This window comes from Xiphias gladius, chromosome 22, assembly GCF_016859285.1.
Source record: "Xiphias gladius isolate SHS-SW01 ecotype Sanya breed wild chromosome 22, ASM1685928v1, whole genome shotgun sequence".
Lineage (NCBI taxonomy): Eukaryota > Metazoa > Chordata > Actinopteri > Istiophoriformes > Xiphiidae > Xiphias > Xiphias gladius.
The window spans coordinates 17,436,533-17,464,028 of NC_053421.1; the positions used below are offsets into that span (position 1 = coordinate 17,436,533).

Genomic DNA, 27,496 nt, shown 5'->3' on the forward strand with positions numbered 1-27,496 from the left:
TGTGTGTCTTTATGTAATCGTTTATCGGGATCTGTTGAGAATTAGAGATCGAAAACCCATTTACAGAGGTTACTTACGTAAAATCAGCCTATTTGTCTGCTGCGAAATCGAAACCTTACCCTCTGCCGCTGTCTCTCATTTCTACCTCTCTTATTCCGCTCTCTCAAACCATCTCTCTCTCAACCTCTCTCTCTCGAGGGGTCACAACTCCACAAAGGAGTAGCAATAGGAGGAGAGATAAGATGATTGGGAAGAAATGAGGGAATTTGTTAAAGATAGAAGAATGGACTGAGAGGTCATTAGTGAGAAATAAAGAAGGGACAGAGTGTTAGGGTGAGGCCACATTTGACAAAGGATGGAGAGAAAGGGCCATGTCCACAAAAAGGTGTTTTTATTACCTCCACAAAGGAGGTTATGTTTTCAGCTGTGTTGTTTGTTTATTTGTCAGCAGGATTACACAAAAAGTACTGCACCGATTTGCACCGGAAGAATGCCTTCAATTTTTGAGCAGATCTGGATGATTTACTATGAATTTGAATTTTTTGCTCTGAAGTCTTTTGTATGTTGTTGGTGACATGGGCCTTGGCAGAGGTCTGCGCTCTTCTAGTTTTTTGTTGTTGTTCCATACCAAGCAGATGATTTTTACCCCAAAAAAAAGCATTTTTTTTTTTTTTCTTTCTCATATTGAGATACTGCAGTTTGATCAAATGATCAAAAATGATAAAATGATAACATTTTATAAAGATTTTCAGTCAGATATTTATTGAAAATCTTAGAATTAAGTCTGATATCCATCTCTATTTTCTATATAGTGCAGTATATTTACTGTTCAACATGGAGTGTGAAATATTCACATTATAAATCGCCCTAAAAAATTCCCAAAATGGAATGAAATTTCAAAAATTGTCAAAAATCATTCAAGTGTCTGAAATCTCATTTATTTGTTAGTGTACTATAGCCTAAACTATCAAGTGACTGTTAGATAGAGAAAAGTGAAATAATGTGGGAGCATATTTCAGACACAACCCAAGATGTGGTTTAAGTCAGTCACGCTATTTGGACTTAGTGCAATGGCTGATATGATTGTCAACACTTTAGTAAATATCCCCTCATGCTGATGTTGAGTTAATGGTGTTATAATTAATGCAGTGTACATTTTGTCCATACCATCCACCCCTACATCAGCAAGGCAGCAACATTAAGTAGCCAGCTGTCGGTTTCTTCGGATTTTCAGTTGTCCTTCATTTTGTATTGACATATCTTTTCGTTCATGTTGTTAGAATATAATATAATGTGATCTGACTGACGGTCTCAATGCAACTACACAGGAATCATCCAAACCTAACCCTAGCCTTTGTTTAACAAACAGCATTTATTTCCCTTGATCACATTAATATTTGCACAGTCTGAGAACAGAAACTGAGAGATAAGGATTTTGTGATATTTCCACTATGCATGAAAATAATTTCACTCTTGAATATTCCATATATCCCACAATCCCATATATCCCCTATTTCTTACAATAGGCAGGCCATTTAACACTCGCTGCTCATTCAGTCTCCATATAACATCTCTGAACTCTGTATCCTTGCTGCTACACTGCTTCCTGCTTCCAGAAATTTAACGTCCTCTACCTCCCGAGCCTCCTCCTGTATTAGCATTTAGTTGTGCAGGAATTTTGAATGTTTCAATTAATATGTTTCCATGTTTATTGAATATTATGTATCTTTGCGGGGTTGTGAGCTCAGGGACAGTCTGTGTCATGGTTGCTCACATTTGTTTCCCCAGAAAACCCCCATGTTTGTGCAAAAGCCCCAAAATAATGTACTCAAAATAAAAAGGTTACTGTTCCTCAACTCTTTTGATTACAGTCATAACCCTGCCCCCATTTGAAATGTAAGTCTTTAAATTTTAATACCAAACAGTCAGAAAGAGTAGAAGGGATACTGAACCAGAGGTACAGAAGCACAAACATGGTAGAAATGTAGGTTTTTTTGGCAGGAAAGAGAATATAAGGCCTGTAGTTGTACCGTTTGCACAGAAAACACTTTGGAGCTATAACCATAAGTCTAAACCAGTTCTGTGTCAACAGCTGTCACAGTGACGTAGGGATCTTAAAATACTTTGCAAAATAATCAGGAGACTCAGAGCTTTCAAGCAACGTACAATTTGTCAAGTTTGTGTTAAGATTGTGTCCTGTACGGACCAAAAAAAACCTAAAGTAATGTTACCAAGACCAAAGTGTCCCACAAGTGGGATGGTGTATTTCAAAAGGTTAAAACCTAACTAAAATGTCAGTAAAAATGTATCTTGTGTGCCCGAATGTGATCACAGAGGGTCATAGGCGACAGAAAATATCTTTTCCTTGAAACCTGTGAGGCATAAAGTTTGTTGATATGGTCTGCAGTCCTTGCCATGGTGATGGTGATGGTGAAGCAAAATTTTGCGTTTGCCAACCGAAAGAGAAGCAAGAAGAGATTTAGTTGTTTTTTTAAATGTTTCAGCATGGTTTGTCCCTCTAATGCAAGGTTGGATGGAAGCCTGTTTGACGTAAAACTGTGCTTTCAAATATATCTGCATTAGTATGGTCATGGCTAAAGTGAATGAGAGAGAGGGACAGGGGCAAAGATGCGTTGGAGGGGGTGAGACCGTGTTATTAAATGATGCGTGCGACTGGGGGGGGTGGTGAGAATTTATGGTGAGAAAAACCATGATGTGAATGTGAGAAAAAAGAGGACTGCGTGGGCTGATGGAAAAAAGGATTAGATAGACAACGCCGCGGGGAAGTGGTTTGGGCCTGTAGCGAGGAGGACTGTATGAGTGAGTACAGAGAGAGCCAGTGTACGAAAGTGAGTGTGTGTGTGTGTGTGTGTGTGTGTCTGTGTGTTTGTTTGTGTGAGAGAGACACACAGAGGGAAGAGAGAAAAGGCATAAATGAGTCAAGGTGGGGAATCAGAGTGGGTAAGCTGGAGCTGGGTGAAGGAGGACGAAGGAGATGTGTTGGGGAGAGGGGGATGCAACTAAGGGAGAGAGAGGCAGAAGAGAGAGACAGAAAACCAGTGTAACTGTAACAGAGTCTGACACAAAGCTCCAACCTAAGCTAATAGCCTGTCTATTAATATCTCCAGTTAATGACTGCTATTCCCTGTCACAGAATGGCATAGAGCGTAATCCTTATTCATCCGTTTTAACTTTTACTTCCTGAATAATGATCCTAATAAATTCTTTAAATATGGAGGAGAAGAGAGTGACCCACTGTGTGATAACCATTTTAAAATGACATAGGAGCTGCAGTGGCTTAGAACCAGTGAGAAGACTGGGTTTAAAGCTGGGAAGTTTTTACCCAAGATTGGTGGAAACCTTAGGAAGAGATAGTGGATGAGTAACACACACACACACACACACACACACACACACACACACACACACACACACACACACACACACACACACACACACACACACACACACACACACACACAATGTTGCTTCCGGTACTTCTGAGATGAGGAAAAAGAATCCACAAACACTGGTTTTAGTAAACACTGTGGTTTGTAATGGTATGAAGATGGACTTTACAACTTTACAAATTTTGTATCAACATTTGCCTGGTAAACTGAGGATAGAATAACCCAGTTCAGTAATCTGCTATGGGAGCCTGCATGTAGTTGATCGCCCAAAGCAGAGAACTGCCACATGACATTACATTGCACTGAGCAAAAAGTCAAGCCAGGTTCTGATGTGTTATTTGGCCAGAGCACTCTGCATTTGCACCACTTCAATGTGAAATGAATGAGGGGGCTGCATTTTTCATACAGTGCCAATGTTACTCTAAACCTAACCTAATGCTCTCCTCTCACTTAGCAAATGCTGTTTTTATGCCCATCACCAAGGCACTTAGACCGATTCCAACCTGACTCGTGATTCTTACTCATATTTTACATTTTTCATCGCTTCATCGTAAATTCTGTTTTAATAAGTATGGTTAAAGACGTTTTTAAGTACTTCTTGCCATACCTCTCAGCCTCATTAATGCCCATTCCATTACAAACAGCACAGAAAACCCCAGAGACATCTAATTCAGCCAGTGAAAGTAATCAGTCAGTGTGAATGAGAAGCCAGTAATTGTTTTTTAAAGTGTAGCATCAGCACGCTGGCAGTATGCTACGGAGCTTTGCAAACAACAAGTTCAGTTTGCCTTTTCATATAAATCTACACATTTTCAGAGAAGCGTGAATAAACTGAAAAAACTGAAAACTTGACCCAGAATTTGTGTTTCTACTTTTTCCTCTCTAAATAAAACTTAAGAAGATGGTGGACCTCAACTGATTTCTGGGTCACAGGCTGAAGGGAGGCAGGCAAAGAAGGCGAGGATGCATAAATTGTGAATTAAGGAAAAGAAAACAATCTCTTTGCCTCGCAAGATGTGTTAGAGGCTGCCTTCTTCCTACAACAAAAATCTATAGACAAACCGAGGTAAGACGCTTCTAGCAGTTCTAGGTTGTACAGCTTAATACAGGAATCTCTGTATTTTAATATTTAAAACGTGTTTGATTCTGAATGTTCAAACTTTTTCAGTGAAGCCAAGACATTACATTATATTTATTCATTAAGTAGTTACTTATGTCCATAACAAGTTTTCCTTCACAATCCACACAAAAGGGAAGAAATTTGGGGCTCAACGTCTTGCGAAAAAATTTTGACATGTGCAGAAAAAGCCAGGGATGAGACCACCAACCCTACGGTCAACTGTTACTGTCACCTGAGCTACAACCATGTTACGAAAGCATTGGAAAGCAATGATAAGGGGCGGAATTTTCCTTTAAGCCTTTGGTGATACCACAGAGCTGTTCAGTGATCAGCAGTAGACTGTTCCCAGACAGTTGGGCACTCAGGTGGGAAAGTGTTTGTCTGTATGAATAGTAGAGCGCCACTAGAAACTGAGAAGAAGGCAGGCTTAGATAACCCTCACTGGAAAATATAAGTTGCAAAAAATTAAAACGTAATTAAAATATCCACAGTATATTAGCCAGGACAACAACTTGGTGCTTTTTTCTCAACGTTAGTGCACAGAAAATTTTGACTAAAGAATATGACGTTGCACATGGTGCAGGGAAAATGACTTTCTAATCAATGAAAGGGACAATTCTAATAAACAGTAACCAATTACACTATATCCACTGTCTTCCCTCTCCTCTCTTACTGTTTATTCACCTTCCAATTATTAAACAAAACCCTCTGTTTGTCTTTTATTTGCTTCTTTTTTAATTCCCAGTTTATGCCTCCTCACCGCCTTCACCTGCTCCTTAGTTAAGATAGAAGAGAGAGATGTAAGGCTACAAAGTAAGGACAGATGAGTCAGTGCAACACTTATTTATCAAGTGGGGTGTCTTTGCTCAGTCAAGTGTCTTTGTATACGTCACACGTTCCAATTAAAAACTTTCGCATAGGTTGGAATTGTGCACCATCTCTGCAGGCTTCCCCAGAAAAGCCTCACCCCCTGAGAACCAGTTGAACTGTCCTTGAAAACGGAGGTTCTTGATCGATTTTCTGAACACAAGCTGGAGGATGGAGTCTTTGAGATGAAGAAGCAAAAATCTCTCCCTCCTCCATCTCCTCACGCTGTCCAGACTGCTTGCCTGCCTGTCTCCCTCCATTTCTTCAGTTTTTCCCTGAAACATCTCCCTGTCGATCCGACCCCCTGATACACACACACACACACACACAAACAGAAACACACACACACAGAAACAGGATATGCTAAAGCCAAAACACACACTCCTAAGGTTTTACTGTCTCTCTGGCTGCCCCACTTTGCTACTTGCACAGACTTGGTTATGTAAAGATGGAACTAGTGTGTTCTCACTGGTAGCACTTAACACACACACATGCACCACCATACACAGTGTAACATCGTCATGTCATTGTTAAATGGTGCGTTTTAGCCCTTTGTAAGGCACGGCAAGGGGAGCATTGAGATGTATAAACGACATCATATAGGCAAGGTTGCACTGGGACGACATGAGGCGAAATCACTGCTGCCTCTCTGCCATAACGACTGCACAGAGAGGGAGGCATATAGCGAATGGGGGAGGATGGGAGGAGAGAGTGAGAGTAGTGGAGAGGAAAGTAAACAAGTAAAGAAAGAGAAGGCGAGAGACAAGGGGGTAAAAAAGGAGGAAAGAGACATGAAGGCAGACACTGCGCATTTGTACTTAGTGGGAGATCCAAAATGTTGTGTGTTTCTTACACCTGAAGTTTCTGGGTCTCATTTAGTCTTTCATAACACACCACTGATGGGTGTGTTTGCGTCTTTCTGTTTGTGCATGAGACACGTGTCTGGATTGTTTGCTGTTGCATTCACTGGCATGTAGAAGACCTTTAGAGTCACCAGGGTGTGATGGTACAATACACACACGCCTGCTACTTATAAATGAACAGCAATCTGTTCCTTGTTACAGATAGTATGACTCATTGTAACGGTGCACTGCCTCAGACAAAGGGTCACACACATACACGCACACAAAAACACACGCACGCACTCACACGCGCCCACACACACACACACACACATACACACACACACACACACACACACACACACACACACACACACACACACACACACACACACACACACACACACACACACAGACACACACACACACACACATACACACAGATCATTAGCCAAGCTTGAAGGTTTATGCTACTGGAAACATCAGCACAGTCCTCACCCTCCCCTTCATTTTCTCCCTGACCTCTCTGGCCTCTTGCTCTGCTCTCGCTCTGCCACAACCATCCCCCACCCCACCCAACCCCACTCCCGACCACCCTAGCTTCCTCCCTCCATACTTTGTTCCGCACATCACTCACTCATCCTCCTTTCTGCCAATTTCACCACCAGCATCTCTTTCTCTATGCAACATGCAGAAAATTAGCCTAGGGTCTGTTTTTGACCACAAAAACAGACCCCACAGATATAACAACAGCAACACAGTGGCATGTGCTCAGATAGACACACAACATAAAAAGGATTTTAATTTGTGTGTTTATGCAAAGCCAGCGTTTGCTATTCAAATCGGCCAACCACGACCAATTACAACCAATCCAATTACCTTCTACATGCAACACTTGATATCAAGAAAAGTTCTGCTATGATTCAAACAAGCACATGTGGATGATTGTGTGTGCATGTGAGTGTGTGTGTGTGTGTGTGTGTGTGAGTGTCGGTCTGTGTGTTAGCTGACCTGCAGGTTATTCCCGGGTTGGCTCATCGTCATGTCTGATTGGCTGCCTGCCGGTTTCATCACATTGCACCAGAGACAGAAACAGACCTCGTGGCCTCTCACCTACAGGTCTTTCTCTTCCTCTCACACTCTCTCTTTTCTTTCTCTCTGTGTGTGTGTGTGTGTGTCTCTCTCGCCCTCTCTGCTTGTCTCTCAGTCCGACTGAGCCAAGCTCAGAGCCCAGTGTTGGCTGACTTTGGTTTTGTCTGGCAGGCCGAGCTGTAGGGAAGCACTTTGATTGAAGAGACAGAACAAAAGCTCACACTGCCATCTTTGAAGCAGCTGTCCTGTGCATGACAGTCTCACAGATAATACACGCACATGCCAGATATTTCCCCCTGTAGTCACTAACTAACTCACACATATACACTCACACAAACACAAGCAGGCATACACATATGCGGAACAATCAGCCTGCAGGAGCAGCTATGATAGCTGCAAATGTGTATGTAACCTGTCTGCTGCTCACACATATTACTAAACAAATGACCCTTATCCATCTAATGCACACACACTCACTCACACATGCATCCACACAAACACACACACACACACAAACACAAACACGCACACACACACACACACACACACACACACACACACACACACACACACACACACACACACACACACCATCTGCTTATCATCTCTTTGTTAACAGCTAATGTTGTGGGCACTAAACTTATACCTTAATTGGTACAGTTTTAGAAGGTGCTCAGTGTACCAACCCTTACTGTAATCTTCCCAATTACTGAAAGTCTATATTCCGGGATGGATGGTATAGATTAAATTATGGCTGCAACTACCAGTTATTTTCATTGTTGATTAATTGCCTATAATTTTCTCAATTCAATAATTTTTTTGGTTTAAAACATCAGAAAACAAAATGTCACTAAGCAAAAATCCCAAGGTGATGTTATCAGATGTCTTGTTTCGTCCCACCAACAGTCCAGTAAACAAAAATAGTCAATGTACTTTAATGTAAGACAAAGAAAAGAAAAATTGTCACATTTTAGAGCTTAGAACCATCAATTTTTTGGCATTATTGCTTGAAAAATTGCATGTAAGATGAATAATCAGTTATCAAAATTCTTGCTGATTAATTTTCTATGGATCGACTAACTGATTGATGACAGATTAATACATGTCATGATATAGTACATTTTCTTGAAATTTAAAAAAAGGGAAAAAGGGATGGGAATTCAGATATTGTAATATTTTAAAATACATACCTTGATTAACCTTGAAGGTTATGATTTGGGAATCACAGCACCTAAGATACCACTATTACTCTGATTTATTTCCCAGTTCTAACTGTACACACATGGACACTTATCAGCCCTAACGCCAACCTTCACCATTTCCGCTTCTAGTCTCGATGTCTCTCATTCACTTTGCTGTTCCTCTGACTAAGAACAATGAAGGGAAATAATGGGATGAGCATGTCAGAGCAGAAAAGGTGAGAAAGACTGGTAGGCAGGAAGAAAAAGAGGAGACTAGATGGAGAGGGGAAGAAGAAGGAAGAAGCACAAAGGCCGCCAAAAGGGGAGTGTAGAGTTTAATGCATGAGTCAAAGCATTTAGAGTAAGTTAACTATGTGAGACAAACTAAGTTCAAAGTTGAGACAGGAGAGCGGATCCTGGCTGGCTGCTGCTGCTGTTAGCTCAGTGGTAATGATAAACATTACAGCAAACTAATGGATGGACCAGTCCGATGCCGCGGCCTCTGATGTTGCTTTATCTTTTCTCTTAACACCCAACGCCAGATAGCTTACAACCTCGGACAGGAATGTGTGCCAAGCAAATCACCAACCGCATGGACCAACGATAAAGCTCAGGTTTTCAATTTCAATCAGCCCATGACCGGGAGGAGGGATGGAAAGATGGAGGCAGGCAGGCAGAAGGAGGGCGCTGATGAGGGGGGGATAGAAGGATGGAGGGAAGGAGGGAAGAGATGAAGGGGTCAGCCCAGTGAGATAAGGGGAGGACAGGGAATGAGAAATAGAGCAGATGGGAGATATTTTACATAGAGGCAGATAGATGGATGACAGGGGGTGCAACGAGGGGACAGGGCAGAGAGATAATTATTAAGATAGAGAGGGAAGTAAACGACAGGAGAGAAAAGGGGAAAGGATTACAACTTTACACCAGGGTGGATAGATTGGCAGTGGCAGACAGAGAGAGAGGGAGGACAGAGAGGTGCAGGAGAAAAGAGGAACAGGTGACTTCAATCAGAGACAGAAAAGACTGAAAAACAAAGTGTGTTTGAAGGGGAGTAAGGACAGTAAATGAGGGAGAAAGTCCTTGCCCGAGGGGACGAAAATGGCAAATAGCAAACACTGGTATTTCATTTCTCTAATGTGTTTTTTGTGATGTCAGCTGTGCCTGTTTGTCTTTTTACACACATCTGTGAATGCCCGCAAGCACCAGCTCATACGGCATTAATCCTTAGCCAGCTGCACACATACACACCGGCATCCGTAAAGGTACAACAGCAGCCTCCCAAGACATAACATCGTCTTTTCATATTTGTGAATTTGGATGAATTAAACTTCTGTTAACAAGGCAGGGGAGTTGGTCTGTCGAAAGAGATCCACAGCAGCTGAGGTGAGCAAGTGGCACATTTACATCTAAAACCAGTAGGCAGCACGATACCATTGACAGTGCCCGAGTATACTGAAGCTGCATTCATATTTTTGCAGTTTCCGACACACTGGATGTATATTGTATCTCCAGAAGGGTGGTGAACTTTGGCATCCGTGGATCTGTATGTAAATTCTGTTCGGTTTGTACAAAGGCAGTGTTGGGTGACCAGGAGTTGGAGCACATTGCTTGTATACGGCTGAATCATCAGTACAAACGTTGAACAACTAAATTAGAAATATCTGGTTCTTTGTTTTTTTTAAAAAAAAAGCTATAGTTAAAGGCATTTGTACATAAAAAAGCAGATTTTAGAGGTGGCATGATTACAAACAACGGTAACGTAAAGAAGCAATTAACCGCAATTTCAGAGATAGAGAGCTTAAACTAACATTTGTACCATATTTGTACTAACATTTGGTACTTTAGCTATTTGGGGTGAAATAAACAAACTATCCAATGGTCACTTGCATGTGATTTACATTGGGCACCTTTATGCTTAAATTCAGCAGTCTCCTTTTAGATTCTGGATAAATTTTGGATGAATTTGGCAACTGTGGTGCAGTATTTTGTTGCAACAACAAAGCAACAACTTCACACCTCTGACTGGCTTCCTCTCCATGGCACCATTGGCCATAATAACATAAAACTGTACCATTGTTAAGTTATGTTTTGAAAGTAGGAACTGACCATAGAGCAAAATACTTCCGCAAATAGAAGTTCCTCCAACTTTGCACCTCTACATATAAAGTAGTGAATTATTATACCTGCAGGAAGAAACAAAAGTTGAATTTCCCCAACGATTGCCCTCGTCTGTGAAGGTGAAAACAAGTTGGACACTGGCAAAAAGTACACACAAACATTTTGTCCAACTCTTAGGCTTGACTCAGGCTTACAAATAAAAGGAGATCTTTTCAGCGACAGGAAATGGGCAGCAGTGTGAAGTAACAAGAGAGCAGTGCCCGTTAGAAGATTGATGTTGGCTGCACCTTTGCTGAAAAGTTTTAGGGGAAACAGGATGGAGTGATGAAGGAAGGAAGGGCCGAGGAGTAAAGAGATTAGATAAAGATGAAACCCATCTTGTAGCTGTCCTGTTTGCGCGTGCCCCTGTCTCTGTCTGCATGGATGATAGAATATGACTCTGACTTAGTGTCACACTCCTTGCTGACACATACTATAGTTAGAAAGAGATTAGAGAGATGTGAGAGAAAGAAAGAAAGGGAGTTGGGAAGGAAGAGGGAGAGAGAGAGTCAGGGAAGAAGAGGAAGAGATAAAAGATGGATAGATTTGGATACAGTGATAGTCTATCGATCGATCTATCTATCTATCTATATCTTTCTCTACCTCTCTCCATGTGAGTCTCATATTAAATTTTAATTTCCTGCAGTGGAAGGCCAGAGAGCCTGATGGTGTCAGAGCCTGACAGAGGGGTGATAAAGAAAATACAGACAGCGACAGCTTAGAGGGGTGGCGCATGTATGTGTGTGTGTCTGTGTCTGTGTGTGTGTGTGATAGACAGAGGAACAACGACAGATGTTCATGTTTCTTTATGTGAAGGCTATTTCCCATTGTTATCACGTGACATCTGTTTATAATGTCTTTAGATTAAGACTAGAAAATTGAAGTGAGCAAATATACACAAATGTCAGATCTCTTCACTTTCCTAAGCGTGTGTTTGAATGTGTCTGTGTGCGCGCGCATGCCTTTGCCTGTTATTGCGTGTGCACTGTCAGCAAACTGATAAACCATTATATGCAATGGAGTGCAGTGCATGTATGTATTTGTGTGGTGTGTATTGTGTTGTCGTGTGGATCCTGTGTATGTTAATGATAATGATCTTTTTGTGGTCCTGTGGCATGCCTTTGCCTGTTATTGCGTGTGCACTGTCAGCAAACTGATAAACCATTATGCACAACGTGGGAGTGCATGTTTATGTGCCATTTTGTGTGTATATGTTTGTGCGAGTGATCCTGTGTGTGTTACATTTAATGATCTTTTTTGATGGTCTGGTGTAGCCGATATTGTGATGGATGGTCCATATGCTCTTTATGATCCATGCATATTTCATAATTCCAGCAGCAAAGCAGAGCAGAGCAGGTATTGCTTATATGGCCAGGATGTTGCACTGGGACGTGGGCTGACTTTATGAGACCTCATATAGACATCCCGCTGCTTTGTCCTGCCTGAATAAATGTCCAATTACAAATAAATACAACACATTTCACCCGGCTTTTAGAAAGACACCTACATATCAATAAACTTTAATGTCAGGCATAGACTATCAGATCTTAAATGGACCCGTGTGGCCACCCGCTGTATGTTTCACGGCCATTGTCACTGGTTCACGTTTGCATGACATGCAGTCCAACGAACCGTAGTTGAGTTAAAGTAATAACCTGCAGTATCTTCATATACTCGACATATACCCCTAGGAGCACAGAAAGTCATGACTTTTATTGTTCCTACAGAAGCAGAGGTTTGTTTTGGAATAAACAGATGAAGAGTTCAATAGTTCCAATGAGAGGAAAGAGTGAAACCTACAGAAGCTGCAGGGAAAAGCACTTACAGAAAGTAATGATCAGTTAGTGGGGAAAATGTTGCCAAAATGATAAAAAATGAAGGAGGTCTCTGTGTATTACCACTTAAATTAAAGCAGTAAGTCACAGTGAAGCTGCAGCGTGAGTACAGACACATGCAGTACACCCACACACAAACACAAACGGGGAAAACAAAGTCCTTTTTCGTCATGGTGGAACTGCTTTCTCAGTTCCATGATACAGTATGTTCGAAGTCGCTTCTCGTATGGCACACAGGTTCAGGGAATTGCATTGGATGTGGACATGTTAATGTATTTTTCATCGGCTCGTGCGCAAATTTTAAACCTGTGTAAAACAAACCAAAGAAAAGATATATCATTTCTGATTTTTGGACATTTTGATGTACAGGAACATTTAAGTTCTAATATTTTATTTACTACATATGCTCTCAGATGCACTTAGAACTGCCCCCACACAAGCACCATACACAAGTTCCACATGAATGCACATTTTGCTGACTGTCATATGATGATTGACAGGTCGCCAACACACGGAGAGGCATATTGGCTTCACGTAAGAGTGTGGGGGGGGGCAACAGATTGACAGGCCAGTAGAGGAAGACTGAAAGGAAGAGAGAGGTGTCGTCGGAGGTGGGGTGAGAGGACGTCAAAAAGATTGAACCTGAAATGAAAAATTTAACGAGAGACAGATGGAAGGACACTGATAAGGATGGAGAGACAGAGGAGAGAAGGGCAGAGCGAGTAATAGTGGGGGGGGGGGGACGGCAGAGGGATGTTCCACTGATAGACTGTCGAGTCTGACAGAGTCTGCTCATGTTCAGTGGAGAGAGTCAGACACATCATGGAATACTGACACCGACACCCCCAAACACACACACAAACACAGATACAGAAGATGGAAAATCTGCTGGATTTAGATCTTAACTTGAGTAATCGTATACAAGCAGGTTTTCTTAAAACTACACCTCGATTTATTTACATTTTAGTTGCCGAGCAAGGAAGCAATATGTGTCCTGTTGTCTCCCTACCACATGCTAATTCTTTGCAAAATTTCCCATTTTAATCATTCTCCTGTTCTATTTTCATGATGTTATGGTTTATATCGACGCTTCTCACAGGTAATTTACTGGTTTGTGAGGGAGGCATCATGCAGCAGGCCGGACTCAGAGCCCATTGTTGGCTGGTAACATTTCTCAGGCCTGGTTAGGAGGAAAGACTGATTGAAAATTTTGATGCAAAGCTTACAGTTGCATCTGTAAAAAGACCTCCACACACACTCAGCTATTGAGTAACACTGCGCAAACTCCATTTCCACTTCTAATCCTATTCTGTTTTGGATTTTATTGGAGTTCAAATCTGGCATTGATAGAGTTTTGGCTCATTCATCACCCAGCAAAATCTTTTTGTTTCTGTTATCACGCTGGCCTGGAAGGTCTCAGCACTGAAACATCTGTGCTCTGCTTGTCTTTTATGTTCAGCTTTGATAAAGAATAGAAAAAGAAAACTCTCGAGCTGAAGTGAGCCTGAACATTGTTTTTTTTTTTTTTTCTTTTGGACTGCATGGGGTTTTTTCTCTTTTCCTTTTTTCACTCCAATGATTTCACGCAACAAAATTATCTTCCTAAATGGATAATTGAGCACGAATCACTTAGATTAGTATTATGTCTCAATCTGCATGCTTTAATTTCAGGCCTTTGTGACTTAGTATATGTGAATGCATTTAATTAATTCCCCACGTCATAGTACATTAATAGAACATCCATAATGCTTGAAATGTTAGAGTTCAATGTCATCTTCTACCTGACAAGAAACCCAGATGCATTTAAACACTTCAAGACGTCGTGCTGGTACCTGCTTGTCCTACCCTTGTGTTTGCATGCGCGAGTGTGTGCATGTGTGTTTACGAGCGTCTGTGTATCCATCTTTCTTTGAGAGAAACAGTACTTCTATTAGCCCCTAAAACCCATGTTCTTGTTTTGTTTCTGGCCTTTTCGCATGATGTTTTTGTCTCTTTCTGAGCAAATTAAAAGGTTTGAGAGATGAATTATAAGTAGTTAGAACTTGTCACTTGGTTCATTGGTTTTTGGAGTTTTGCCTTCTTTAGAGCAATATTAAAACTTGACTTAAATAAAAATATTCACTTCTGTCCTTATCTCACCTTTGGATGTCCCCTGTAGTCACACGTGACGCCACACAGAACTGCACATTTAGCTGGTCGTACAGTACACAACCAATTCAAATTTTGCCCGTTGCCCTTAGTAACAAACCTCTGCTCCCCCCCTCTGCTTTTAACCTCTATTCTTTGTTCATTTTGCAGCTGAGATATAACAAACAAAAAAAATCTCCCTCTGAAAATGGTGCAAAACAGAATTTGCCACAGTAAAAGCTGATGATTTGCAATAATGTGGAATAGTAATAAGTGGTACTTAATTAGCCATTAGAGAGAAAGAGGAGAGATGGTGGATAAAGAGGGGAGAGATGGGTTTTTGCACAAAGCAATGAACCCCTGTAGCCCCTTTTTTTTTTTTTTTTTTTTGCTACAATAGCTCCATAGCTAGGGCTTCTTCTGTCGTCATGGAGACTAATGTTGAAAGCCAGCTGTGGTTTTGTCTTGGAAGCCCATTAGGCTCGAGCTCAGTTGGCACTCCTCTCTGTCCTGCTTTTCTTTCTGGCAATGCCTCCTTAGACTTTCAATGGCAAAAATATCTTATCCGTGTTTACATTGCCTGTGATATCGGACATGTGCAGAGTAACCGTTGCAAACCATCCTGAGCCTGTGTTACACGCTGTTTGAGGTGTGTGATAGCGGATCATTTTTCTTACATTAGCTAAGTTGGCCACACACGCACACACAGAGTTGGCTACAGCACAGAAGATAAGTAAAGTGAGCTTTAAATAGTTTCCTTTAGCAGCTGATATCTTTTATATAGCAGACACCACCCACCTTGCAGTTCAAGTAGGTTAAAACAAGTGCAAGCAGATAAAGAATTATTTGCAAATACTATTTGACCCAGGTCTGCTTGATGGATGGCACTAGTTCTTATTCCGGGTTGTCCTTCCACCTGGCAAGCACTGTTTCTTGCCCCAGATCCCCTATTATATGTGGCTATGGAGAGGGATATGAGTAATGTTGTTGTTGTGGAGAACGGTTTATACCAGAGCTGGAGCTCTTTTCCCCACAGCCCTGATATCCAAGCCTCCAGACCCTGACCCAAACGTATCAGTCAGTGGGACACGGGTGCCATGTGACTCGGCCAGGAAGTGGGCTGAGGCAGGCAGCTGATTGATCAGGTTTCATAGGACGTCACCAAACTATCAATCTGTAGGATTGTACACATAGGCAACTGTGTGTATGTGAGCCTTTTTGTGTGGTTTTCGTGTTGGCAGGGTCAGGGCTAGTGTTGTGTGTTTGGGGCAGCGAATGCAAGAATCAATAGCTGGGTCAGAGGGTAATGTCTCACTGAGTGCTGAGTCTATACACAGCCATCAGTAAGGATCACTATCAATCATGGGAGAGCCCAGAGAACATAAACTCTCTTTCTCTTCTCTGTGTTGCCTATGCTGGCGCAGTGTCTGATGGGATCACTGTTGCTCATGTAAGGGCTTTGGGAACAGACACAGAGGGAGATGTAAGGAAACAGAGGGATAGAGTGGCCAAGGAAGGATTGATGGGAGCAAAGTGATAGAATAAGAAGGAGAGCTTGGTTGGTATTGGCAGAAAAGTGGTGAATGACACTTGGGGTTTGAGGGATAGAAGAAGCCTTAAAGTGAACAAACCCTTCGGAGCGTAAAATAGGCTGTGTGGGTGTGATAGTGATGAAATGGACAATAAATTAAAGTTGAAAACAAAATCAATAAACACGCAAATTAAGGTAAAGACCACAAGTGCTGGTCTTATTCACAGGTTAAACAACATTTTTCTTAATCGAAGTGTTCTGTCTTTCTTCCTCGCCATTGTTGTCGTTCATCCTTTCATCCGCCCACATCTCTGATCTCCACTGGCTTTTTTTTGTCTATGTCGACTTATTCCGCATGTTTTCCTTTTCGCTTTCGTCGTCTACTGTTTCATGAAGTTGCTCATTTTCTATTCTTCACATCCACCCATCTGTAATATGTGTTCAGACAAAACCCACAAAATAAAGCATGTATGATTGATTGCAAAAGAATACATGTGCAGGAGAACATGCTCGTTGTATACGTAATGGCTCCGGAGTGTGTCTGTTGAACGTGGCTCTGTGCGAAAGCGAGTCAGCTCGGTTCAAAGGGCTAATAGAGCCTGCCATTAGATTTCGTGCTGCTGGTACACTCTCTCACACCACATAGTCGATATCCATGGGCAGAGAGAGGGAGAGAAAGGTAGAGGATGATGGATAGAGGAAGGTGAAGAGGAGGGGAAAGAGAGAGAGTGTTTAAGAGCATGAGAGAAAAGTGAGACAAGACCAGAAAATGAGGCAAAGGACGGAGAAGATGTAAGAAAAGGTCGAAAATGGAGAAAGAGAGATTTGGAGAATGCTGCTCATGTCATGGGATCATGTCAGCGCTGCGTGTGAGGGTGCTTGGCAAGAAATGCTGTTAGCTGTAATACTTTGATCAATTACCAATGATGAGCCATCGCTCTACAGGGCAAGACTGTGTGTGTGTGTGTGGGAGAGAGAGAGAGAGGGAGTGTGTGTGTGCGAGTGTGTGTGTGTGTGTGTGTGTGTGTGTGTGTGTGTGTGTGTGTGTGTGTGTGTGTGTGTGTGTGTTGGCCTTGAAAGAGGGCTGCATATTCCAGTCTGTTGGACACACTCTAGACAGGTATTGATTTCAATGGGGAGAATTTAGAACTTACTCACCCACTATACCACATCAGAGCCACCCCCCAATACCCTCCCACCCGCACACACACACACACACACACACAGACACACACACACACACACACACACCTGCAGGCATAGAACCAAACACACATGCATGTTCCTACTGTAATCCAAGGGGATATGATGGAGGGAAGAGAGGAAAAGAACAAAAAGAGACAGAGGCTGTGAACAGAGAAAGGTGGTACTCCTATTCACCAGCAGTCACGTCTATCAAAATCTTCAGTGTCAACCAATATTGAATCAGATGGCATCACTAAGGGGCATGTACACATACAGGTTCCCTTTTTAGCTCTTTTCTGCATGATTTCTATCTGGCAGAGGTAGAAACAGCGCAAGAGAGAACAAATGGTGGTAAAGAGACAAGAGAGAGAGAGAAAGAAAGTCAGAGCAGAGGGAGTAGGAAGAGGAGGATACAGTAGGAAGGACTCCTATCTGTGTTTGATGAGGGCCTCATTGATGCTACAGATCTCTGGGAGTCTCCATTCAGCAGGGGAGCCATTCAGATATAACTTCCGCTCTGGTGGCTGATTGGAGTCCTCTCGCAACAGTGTTAGTATCTCTGTACCGCACTGAGATGGGATTAAGAATTCTGGCCTCAGGAGGCAGAGTGGCTTTTAAGACTTGATTGGCAATCATTTGTAACACTGCTGGACAAATTTTAATCCAGCCAAACCGTGCGCCCATCAGAAGTGTGTCCTTTGATTTCTTTCACCTTGATTTATCTTGGCATGCATGTTTTGTTGGCAGTCCGCTGATGCTCACACAGTTACACACACTTGCACCCTTGCAACCAATCAGCCACCTGTGGTCTTCTGCGTTTGATCGTTGAGTACTTATTTGTTAGGAAGTAACGCGAAAACTTGGACACCTAAATTATCCCTGTGTCCACGTGGGCCCTGTTGATCAAGTCATCAGATGCTCCGTGCTAACATTTCACTGTGTTAAGTAACAGTTGGCAGCAAGCATCATCTCTCATGAGAAAGAAATTGACAAGCTGATGCATCCGTTCAGCAAAATGGTCTTTTTTTTTCAAGTCTTATGGATTTGTAATCAAACTCTTAGAAGGCCCTGTCCGAGAAGAAAAAAAAAGAAAAGATTACACAAAATTCCCACACACAATATAATTTTGGCAAATCCTTGAGACAGCTCCCACATTTCTACTGATGGAACTAGTTGAAAAGGGATTTTTAAAAATAAAGTCTTTAATCTATAACACAGTCAAAATCCAAGAAGGAGAAAAAAGGTTTAAAAAAAAACTGAGGGAAGATACGGGCAAAAATGCCAATATTCATCATAAATAAGAATCTTACCATAAAAAGAGCACATCAGCATCTAGAGCATCAATATTTAGAACCACTGTGATGCTTGTCCAAAGGCTGCTTACACTGAAATGTCATATTAAATAATAAACTGTCCTGCCATTTCACCTCTAATTGGAAATTAGAATACTGTTTTAAACGAGTAACTACTTTCACTTTTTATTATTTCTGGTGGTAGCTGGTCTGCGAAAGCTAAAAATTGCATGTATATGTGGGTGGTTAACTCATTGTTGGTCTCTGGAAATAGCTGTAAAAATAAACTTGATACAGAAAATCGAAACCTTTTTTTTGCAGAACAATTTTTACATAAAGTATAATGACAGACTGATGTAAAAGCATAATAATATAATAGATACAAAATAATAAATTGGTATATGTGCTCTTCTCTCAAAAACATGGTATATATTCAGTGTAACACCATGCTATGACTTTGTCGTGCTTGAAGGGGAAAGCTATGCTCACTGGCCTAAATGTTTTGAGCTAACAGTCCCCCAAACTGCCCCCCTTCTTGACAAAATCTACCATCTTACCAACAGAGAACAAAAAAGAATGATTGTTGTCACTGTCAAAGTGTTTTATTTATACAGGGCTCCAACGGGCCAGGCAGATAATAGTCAGGCAGGGGGTAACTCTGTGGCGTTATATTGCATACGACTGATTTATATTGGCAACATACTTTCTCTCTGTCTTTGTCTCTCCCTCCCTCTCACACTCTCTGATGTGATTTTACAGTAGTGACATTGATCCAGGCCCACTTTGATCTTGCTCTTAGCTGTTGTTTCTTCTCGCTCCCTCCCGCTATCGCGCTCCGCTCCCTGGTGGCCAGACTCTGCAGCTTTTAACCCTGACTACCCCCTCGTCTCATCCTATAAATCCTCCCATCTTTCTCTCCATCGCTCCATCGCTACATCCCTCTGGTGGATCTGTATGTAAGTGTTCTTCTGCTCTTTGAAGCCGCTGCTCGGCTCCTCAGAGTTGTGTTGCTAATGAAACGTCCAAATCCATCTCTCGGCTCTCGCTGCCATCAGCTTCAAGTAGCCAGGTATTCCTTATGAGAGAGGAAATTAGTGGTGATCCAACACAGGAGGAGAGGGAGGCATCAGGAGAGAGCAGAGGACAGCAACACATCATGACATCTCATGAGCTACTCCATGTTTGTGTCTCTCTATCTCTCTAGATTTTGAGTTTTCAGGGACCATTACTATCCAATAAACTCCAATATCATAAAGGGGGATAAAAAAAAAGCCTCTAGATTTTAAATTTAAAATATTTATTGCATTCGTTTTTGTCTTGAAGCAGACTGGAGGAATTTTTTTTTTTTGAAGACGTTTCACCTCTCATCTGAGAGGCTTCTTCAGTTGAGAGGTGTAATGTCTTCAAGAGCCTCAAGCAAATCCAGTTGCCTTCGTATAGCCGTTATATATACTATGACCCGGATGACTGAGAATCTTCGCAGACTGAAAGAATATTGTGATTGTGATGGTATGAAGCTGTCACATCAACTTTGCACAAAAGAAAGGGGCATTTCCCCTTAAACACTTAAATTTAAGTCGCAGTTTGGTCTGTTCATGGAGCTTTCAATCTGTTGTTTTCCTTTTATTGTATCTATTTAATTGATACAGCAATTATTTCATTAATGAAATACAATGTCTATGCAATAAATATTACATTATTTTAAAAATGTAGTTTTCGTTGAGCCTAGTACATTTGTTGTTGACTGCATTTTCTGGTACATTTTGTGACTGTAGTGTTGTTGAATTGGATGGTCTCACTTTTTCTTCCACACTGTCTAGTTGTCACATGTACCGAGATCTAGACTCTGGCTTATACAAAGTACCGATCCAATAACAGGGCTCTTTTGACCGGTCGCAACAGCAGGGCTGGTATTGTTTTCACCTTGTGAGTCTGTGTGTGTGTGTGTGTGTGTGTGTGTGTGTGTGTGTGTGTGTGTCATCATGGCAAAATGTGGTCTTGGAGACACCTGCTGTAGCGGGAAGTACCACAGGGGCGGTTTTAGTAACTTGGCAGGTGTTTATATGTCTGTCTGTTTGTTTGTGGACAGATTTTGTCACCGTGGTTGCGGGGATAGACTAGAATATGCAGCCTTCTCCCAAGGCCCCTATTCACTCAAAAAACTTTAAAGGTGTGTAGTTGAGAGCAGAATAAAGGCAGAGTCTGAAGATGGATGTGGTTTGACCCATGAATACTGAGTACCCATGTAATAATGTAGTAATGACTACTGAATATCTATGGGTCGGCATGGTATGATCCCATTGCAAGATTGTCTCTAGTTTCTGTTTGAATCTGTGTATTTCACTGTGTGGAACTGATTTGCTGTCATTTTTCTCTCTATGCAAAATGAAAGTAAAACTACACATTATTGGGTCATTCCATACCAACTCACGTAAGGCCTCCTGGTTCATGTCATGGATTTTCTTGAAAAAATTAATGTAAAACTTCTTTTAACTTCATGGGAACTTGCAAAATCCTATAGCTCTACTTCAATTACTTGTTTAGTGCTGAATTTTTGAAGCTTGGCCCTTGGAGCAAAATTTAATAATTTCTGCGATTCATTGTGTGTGTAGTCCGAGCCTGAGCAATGACTTTATTTTTAACCGGATTGGGTTGAAATTTGCACTTAATATCGAAGAAACCCTGAGGATAATTTGCAACATGTTTTCACGTAAGTGGTTGTTGAATGTTTGGCAGTAATCAAATTAATTTCTTTACCCGAACGAAGAATCTTTCATTTTCAAAAATTAATATCTCCAACTGCTTTTCACTTTCCTGCGACCAAATTTCGATTCTGTGTAGCACTGATATAGTTCTGTCACATTTAGAAGTTATTTGGTCGTGCATAAAAAACTGAGAGCCAAAGATCTTGCTAAATATACGGTTGGAGCTAAAACATAACACTTTTTAAGATATTTTGAATGTTTATTTTCCCAAGAAGGATTATTTTAATTTCCTTGAAACATTTTTATGAGAAAGTGCTAATATTCATTACAAATATATAAAATATTTAAAGACGCTATATAGCTCTGTGATGCTATATATGATGATATATTTGATTTTATATAGATATCTCCGAGGGCCAGAATTCATAAGTAAAAAAGTGTTTGGAGTAGAGCTATAGGATTTTGCAAGGTCTTGTGAATTTAATTGAAGTTTTTACATGATTTCGTTTGCAAGGTTCTGAAAGGTTCTGAGTTCTGGCTGTGTTTGCATGGAATGACCATATTTTTAACTGTAAGTGAATACACCAACATGCATCATTTTAATTATGTTTTTCTGCTCTGTGTTGTTACAGTTGTGTAACTACAGTGACTGGGTACTAGTGATGGGGACAACAGTTATTGCACTTTAAGTTTCAAATAGTTTGTACTAAACTGTTGTATTGGTTTGCATTATGTTGTACAGTGTTTTCTCTAATCAAGACTTGTAATACAGTTCGGCCGGAGCCATAGTTTGCAGCCAGTTTTGTCTTTATGCATGTGTGAGGAAAAAAGTTTTTGTGGGCCAGAGGACATCACATGAGCAACAGCACTGTGGCCAAAATAAGAGCGTAGCCCAGTGCTGGTCCTGATGGTTTGTCTCGAATACAGATTTATTTTTTGTTTCTGCCCCCGTCTACCTGTACGAACCTCTGTAAATGGTCTAATGCAAAAGTGTTGATGCAACTTAGGAGCAATTAAGGACTGTGATGTTTGATGCAATTTGCTGCTAATGCAAAATCATTTTCATGTACTAATGAGACTGCGGCGGCATGATTAAAAATAATAGTTTTACTCGCTCTGCAATTTGCCACATCTGATTTTCTGATTATCCACACCCTGAAACTAAAGCACATTTTGATCTCAGATAGATTATTATAACATTAAGGGATTCTGACTCCACTTTTACATGAAAATGGATTTACTGTCACATTTGTGGGTAATCATCCCTGCTTTGTGTTTTGTGTTTGTTTGTATGTGTGACTTTATGTCAGAGACACACCCCTGAAATATGTCACACTATCAAATATAAAAGGTTGGCAAATTACGGTGATATGCTTTGATGTCACACATAGAAATGCCCCTTCACACACACAATTCAAAGCAGGTGCATGTGCACACATAAACCTACAAATACACACACACATACACAGTGGGAATCCTAAAGCCACCTTTTATCTTTAAGAAGTGATTTGCTTTCAGATTACTCAAGATGCTTCAAGCTGCCCTCCCCCTCATTTTTCTCTCTTTCTTTTCTCCCATTATCCCTTCATCTTGGAAAACGTGTTTTTCTTTGGTAGCGTAAAACTCTCCAACAGCCTCTTTTTTTTTCTGTCTGCTCCGTTCTGGCTCTTACTGCTCTTTTACTCAATTTGCATTCATGCCTCCGTGGTGGAACCAAGCTCATCCCTCACTCAAGTTCTTTCCCTCTCGCTCTCCACATCTCTCTCTCTCTCTCTCTTTTGCATTCACTATAAATATAGTTCCCTTGAAGCATTTTTTACGCTTTTTTCTATCACTAATACCACAAGAAGTAAATCTCCTCTGCAGGCTAGTAAATGATGTAATAAGAGAAAGTGAGAGGAGAGGATGTTGAACAATTAATCTTCCGTTCATGTTGCTCTGAAAGGCAGGGAAGAGAGAAATGGAGAGCAGGGAGAAAAAGACAAATTCAGGAAGGATTTGAAAAGAGCAGTAAGAAATGATGGAAAGGGGGAGACACTGGGAACAGTGTTTCGATCTTCATTTAATAATTGAATAATAATCTCCCTGGAGACATGACCTAGAACTGGCAAAGAGGGAGAGAGGAAGCATCAGGCTGAGTTTACTGAGACGCACTGCTGCCCCCTTGTGTTTTTATGGGGGCACCGCTAGAACATCTGAGTGTGTGTGTGTGTGTGTGTGTGTGTGTGTGTGTGTGTGTGTGTGTGTGTGTGTGTGTGCGCGTGTGCGCTCATTGGTGTGTTCATTGGTGTGTGTATGATTTACAACTGCAACCTGTCTCTTTCACACAGATATGGGCCCGTGTCTGTGATGGGGAGAAAAAGAAGGCTTTTAGATGTCAGGAAAGAATCTATTTCACTTTGTCACACAAACTACACACATATTCACAAACACACATACACTCCCCGACACAGAATCAGACCTTATCTGCCTGTCAAGCCAAGTCTTTTTTAGGGTTGACGCTGATATATGAGCTTCGGGGTGGGGGAAACGTAGCTAGGACGCTGACGGCTGACGTGAGCGCAACGTTGCGCTCAGGTTGATGTATGAGCACTGGGGTTAGGGGACAACGCTACGCTGACACCAGGAGAAGGAGCTGTGGCCCTGGGGCCTCGAGTCCATACTGAAGAGTCAGCTCCGCATTCTCTGCATGCAGCAGCCCTGCAGCCTCAAACACACACACACATACACTCACCTGCTTTGTGTTATTAATAACTTGATAACTCTCAAACAAAGATCTGTTTGATCCCAGGTGAACATTCCAGCAGAAAGCATCCGAAACACAACATACCAAACAATGATCTGAGATGTGAAGCTGTCTTTGCAGTGATGTATGTCACAGTGAGTGTTGTGTGAATGCCAAAAACGCGTGTTTAAAAATGTTGCATGCGTAACTGGTATTAGAGCCAGTGAACAGCATTCATGCTAAATGTGGAACTTCATGCTAACTATGCCAAAATACAACAAATATTGAAGTAAAATTGTGTGTGTGTGTGTGTGTGTGTGTGTGTGTGTGTGTGTGTGTGTGTGTGTGTGTGCGCGTGTGTGTCTGTGTCTGTGTGTGTCTGTGTCTGTGTGTCAGTCTGTGTTATTAAAGAAGACGCTATTCTATGTGAGTTTCTTAAAATATTAGCACTACAAATTTAGTGCAAAACATTGTGTATAATATGCGTCAAGCACTAACAACCCCTATTCAGTTTTGTAATGACATTGTTTGTACATACACTATAAAAAGGATAAGGATAATGTTCATTAGCACATTTTTGAACATAAAAGTAGTGCATTTTATCCTGTGTGTTGTGTTGCATATGCCTGTTAATGATGAGAAGTGTGTGTGGAAAGACAATAATTTTGAAACCCCTTTGATTTATGGTACAGAGGAAAACTTAATATATGTTTATGATATGTACGTGTATTCTACTATTTTTCTTAATTGTATTAACTCTAGCCATCTCTGTGTGCTTCCAGTCTGCGCAGGGAGGGCTACACGATGCAGGTAAACGTCAACGACTACCTGGACATCTACTGCCCTCATTACAATGACAGTCAGCGCATGGTTGGCACTGGAGAGCAGTACGTCCTCTACATGGTCAGTTACCGTGGTTACAGGAACTGCGACCCCCAGCTTGGCTTCAAGAGGTGGGAGTGTAACCGGCCTCATGCCCCCCACGCACCCATCAAGTTCTCTGAGAAGTTCCAGCGCTACAGCGCCTTCTCGCTGGGCTATGAGTTCCACGTTGGACAGGAGTACTACTACATCTGTGAGTGGAATCAAACCAGTAACTAATATCATGTCAATACATATCAATATTATATGCTAGTGTAAAGTATGTCCTTATTATTATTATTATTAGTGCAGGAGGAGATCAGTGAGACTAGAGCTATGACCTGACAAACACTCCTGTAGATTAAACATATTATTTTATATCGTTAAATGGATTTGATGAATATTCCGTTCAGATTAGCTAAAGTCTCTCCTCAGGCAATTTCTGCGGGTTCACGTCTAATCATATCACCCAGACATCAGGCAGGCTCATCCATATTGTTGATTGCTAATCAAATTAACTCACAACACCTTGTGCCTATATGACAACTGTATAAATAATAAACCTTTAGCTTGTCATAAAAACTTATAAAACAAATATTTCACGCTAAAGATAAACGTCTCATGCATTAAATGGCTGTACAATGAGCGCTGTACTCATTTAACCTACATCACTTGATGGGAGACATGTCTAGAAAGTTGCTCTGTTCTGCAGCACCAAAATCAGAAAGCTGCACGGTGCTCCACTACAGGCACATGCTTCCTTGGTTGTTTGCTTCTCTACAGGCCTTAAAAAAATCTTTTTTTTTTTTCAGTTATATTCATACAGCCAGTTAAATATGCTCCTCAAGTTATTGCCACGTATGGTATATATTCGGGCTAGACCAATGAACTGGCCAGACTGACATATCAGTCTGTATTGCCTTATGCACATGTATCAGTATCCGTGTATATGTTGGCTGATAAATAACAAAAACAAATTGTATTACAGAAATGCCAAACTAGGTCTGAGGTCATTTAGAACGAGTGTGACCATTACATAGTAGCTCTGACAACTTGATTTTTTTAAATGTAAAATGTCCCGTTTTAGGGTATTTATCATGATCACAATTATCATGAAAACAACAGCTAAGGGATCCACATCAAGATATTTTGTTTAGATTATCTGTTTATGTTAAAAAAAACATGACTATTGCCCAATATATCAGATTTTTACACTCCCTAACATCGATAACAGCATCACCTCAACCGCTGAAGTCTGTCACTACAAAGTCTGAGTATATATTTGACTGAATTGCGCTGCGTGTACAACAGCTGCTCAAGACAAGTAGTTGTTGGCCACACCACTGTACAAACGAACCCACGTTTATATGTTGTAAGGTCCAGTATCCCTCGGGAACTGAGACAAGAGTGTCATCTGAACATCTTTTACCCATTGCTCTCACAGCTTTACAACCCACATTCTGTGCTTTAACCATCCACCGCATTTGGTGAATTGCAGTTAAAACACTTTGCAAGCTTACAACAGTCACGTTTTTGGTGAGTTCTACCTGTCACCATGGTTACAGGTGTGGGCGGGGAAAAGAACTTTGGTCAGTTTTTGTTTGGGAAAACCACATTGTGTCGAACTCCGAACACGAGCATTACAAGCACATGAATACATGCTGGCATGATGTTGATCCATTGTGCATTTTATGTTTCGCAGCCACGCCCACCCATCACCACGGCCGCAGTTGTCTGAGACTACGAGTGTACGTCTGCTGCTCCACGGGTAAGTGTCTCGCTTTGTGTACTGTGTGCGTGTGTGTGTGCACACACACTTGGACCTGTTTGCAGTTCGCATACTGTACCTGCACCCTCCTGGCTGGTCTGCCCATCTGGCAGGCACCAGGCTCCTACGGACCTACTCACACACACTTATCACTCACACACATACACACACCGGCTGCATACAAATGCATTTACAATCTAGATACAGCCTAAAACAGGCAGAGCTATTAATACTCCTGCTGAGTTTCCCCTGCAGCATTTTCACTCACAGCACAGAACCCCCTTGCAACTCTTTTTCTTTCCTTCTCTCTCTCTCTTTTTCTGTCCCTCTCTTCCTCTCTCTCACTCCATAGCCACAGAAAGGAGCAGCTTTGAAGGCCCCCATCCCTCCGCTTCCTTCCTCTTCTCTCCCCTCCTCTGTTCCCTCTTTCCTCCCCTTCCACCCCTCCTTCTTTGCTCCCTGCCAGAATCCATTTATTGCTGTGTGCGGTCAGTGGGTGGCTATGTTTATGTAGTGTTAACCTCTCTCACTTGTGCTCCTGCCATCCTTCAATCTCTCGACCCTCTCTCACTCACTCACTCTCTAACACACACACACACACACACACACACACAAACACACACACACATACACACAGAGACTTTGATCCCTGGCCTGTCCGGTCCTTTTAACTTCCACAGCCCTGTAGGATTAACCTCTCCTCCCTCTTTCACCCCCACTCCCCAACTCCATTGCTCTGTATCCCTTTTCACATACTGCCTCTCTTCAGTTTGATCTGCCTCCACTCACCTTCCCTCC

The 27,496-nt window shown here is 41.6% G+C and overlaps 1 protein-coding gene across 2 annotated transcripts in view; it reads left to right on the forward strand.

Annotated features, from left to right (window-relative positions):
- Positions 1-27,496, forward strand: part of efna3b (ephrin-A3b) — a 58,714-nt gene that overhangs the window by 21,785 nt on the left and 9,433 nt on the right. For both annotated transcript variants that reach the window (XM_040117695.1, XM_040117694.1), the window contains exons 3-4: positions 24,852-25,144; positions 26,633-26,698. In XM_040117695.1, the coding sequence (XP_039973629.1) occupies positions 24,852-25,144; positions 26,633-26,698 (359 nt within the window). The remainder of the gene's footprint in view (positions 1-24,851; positions 25,145-26,632; positions 26,699-27,496) is intronic.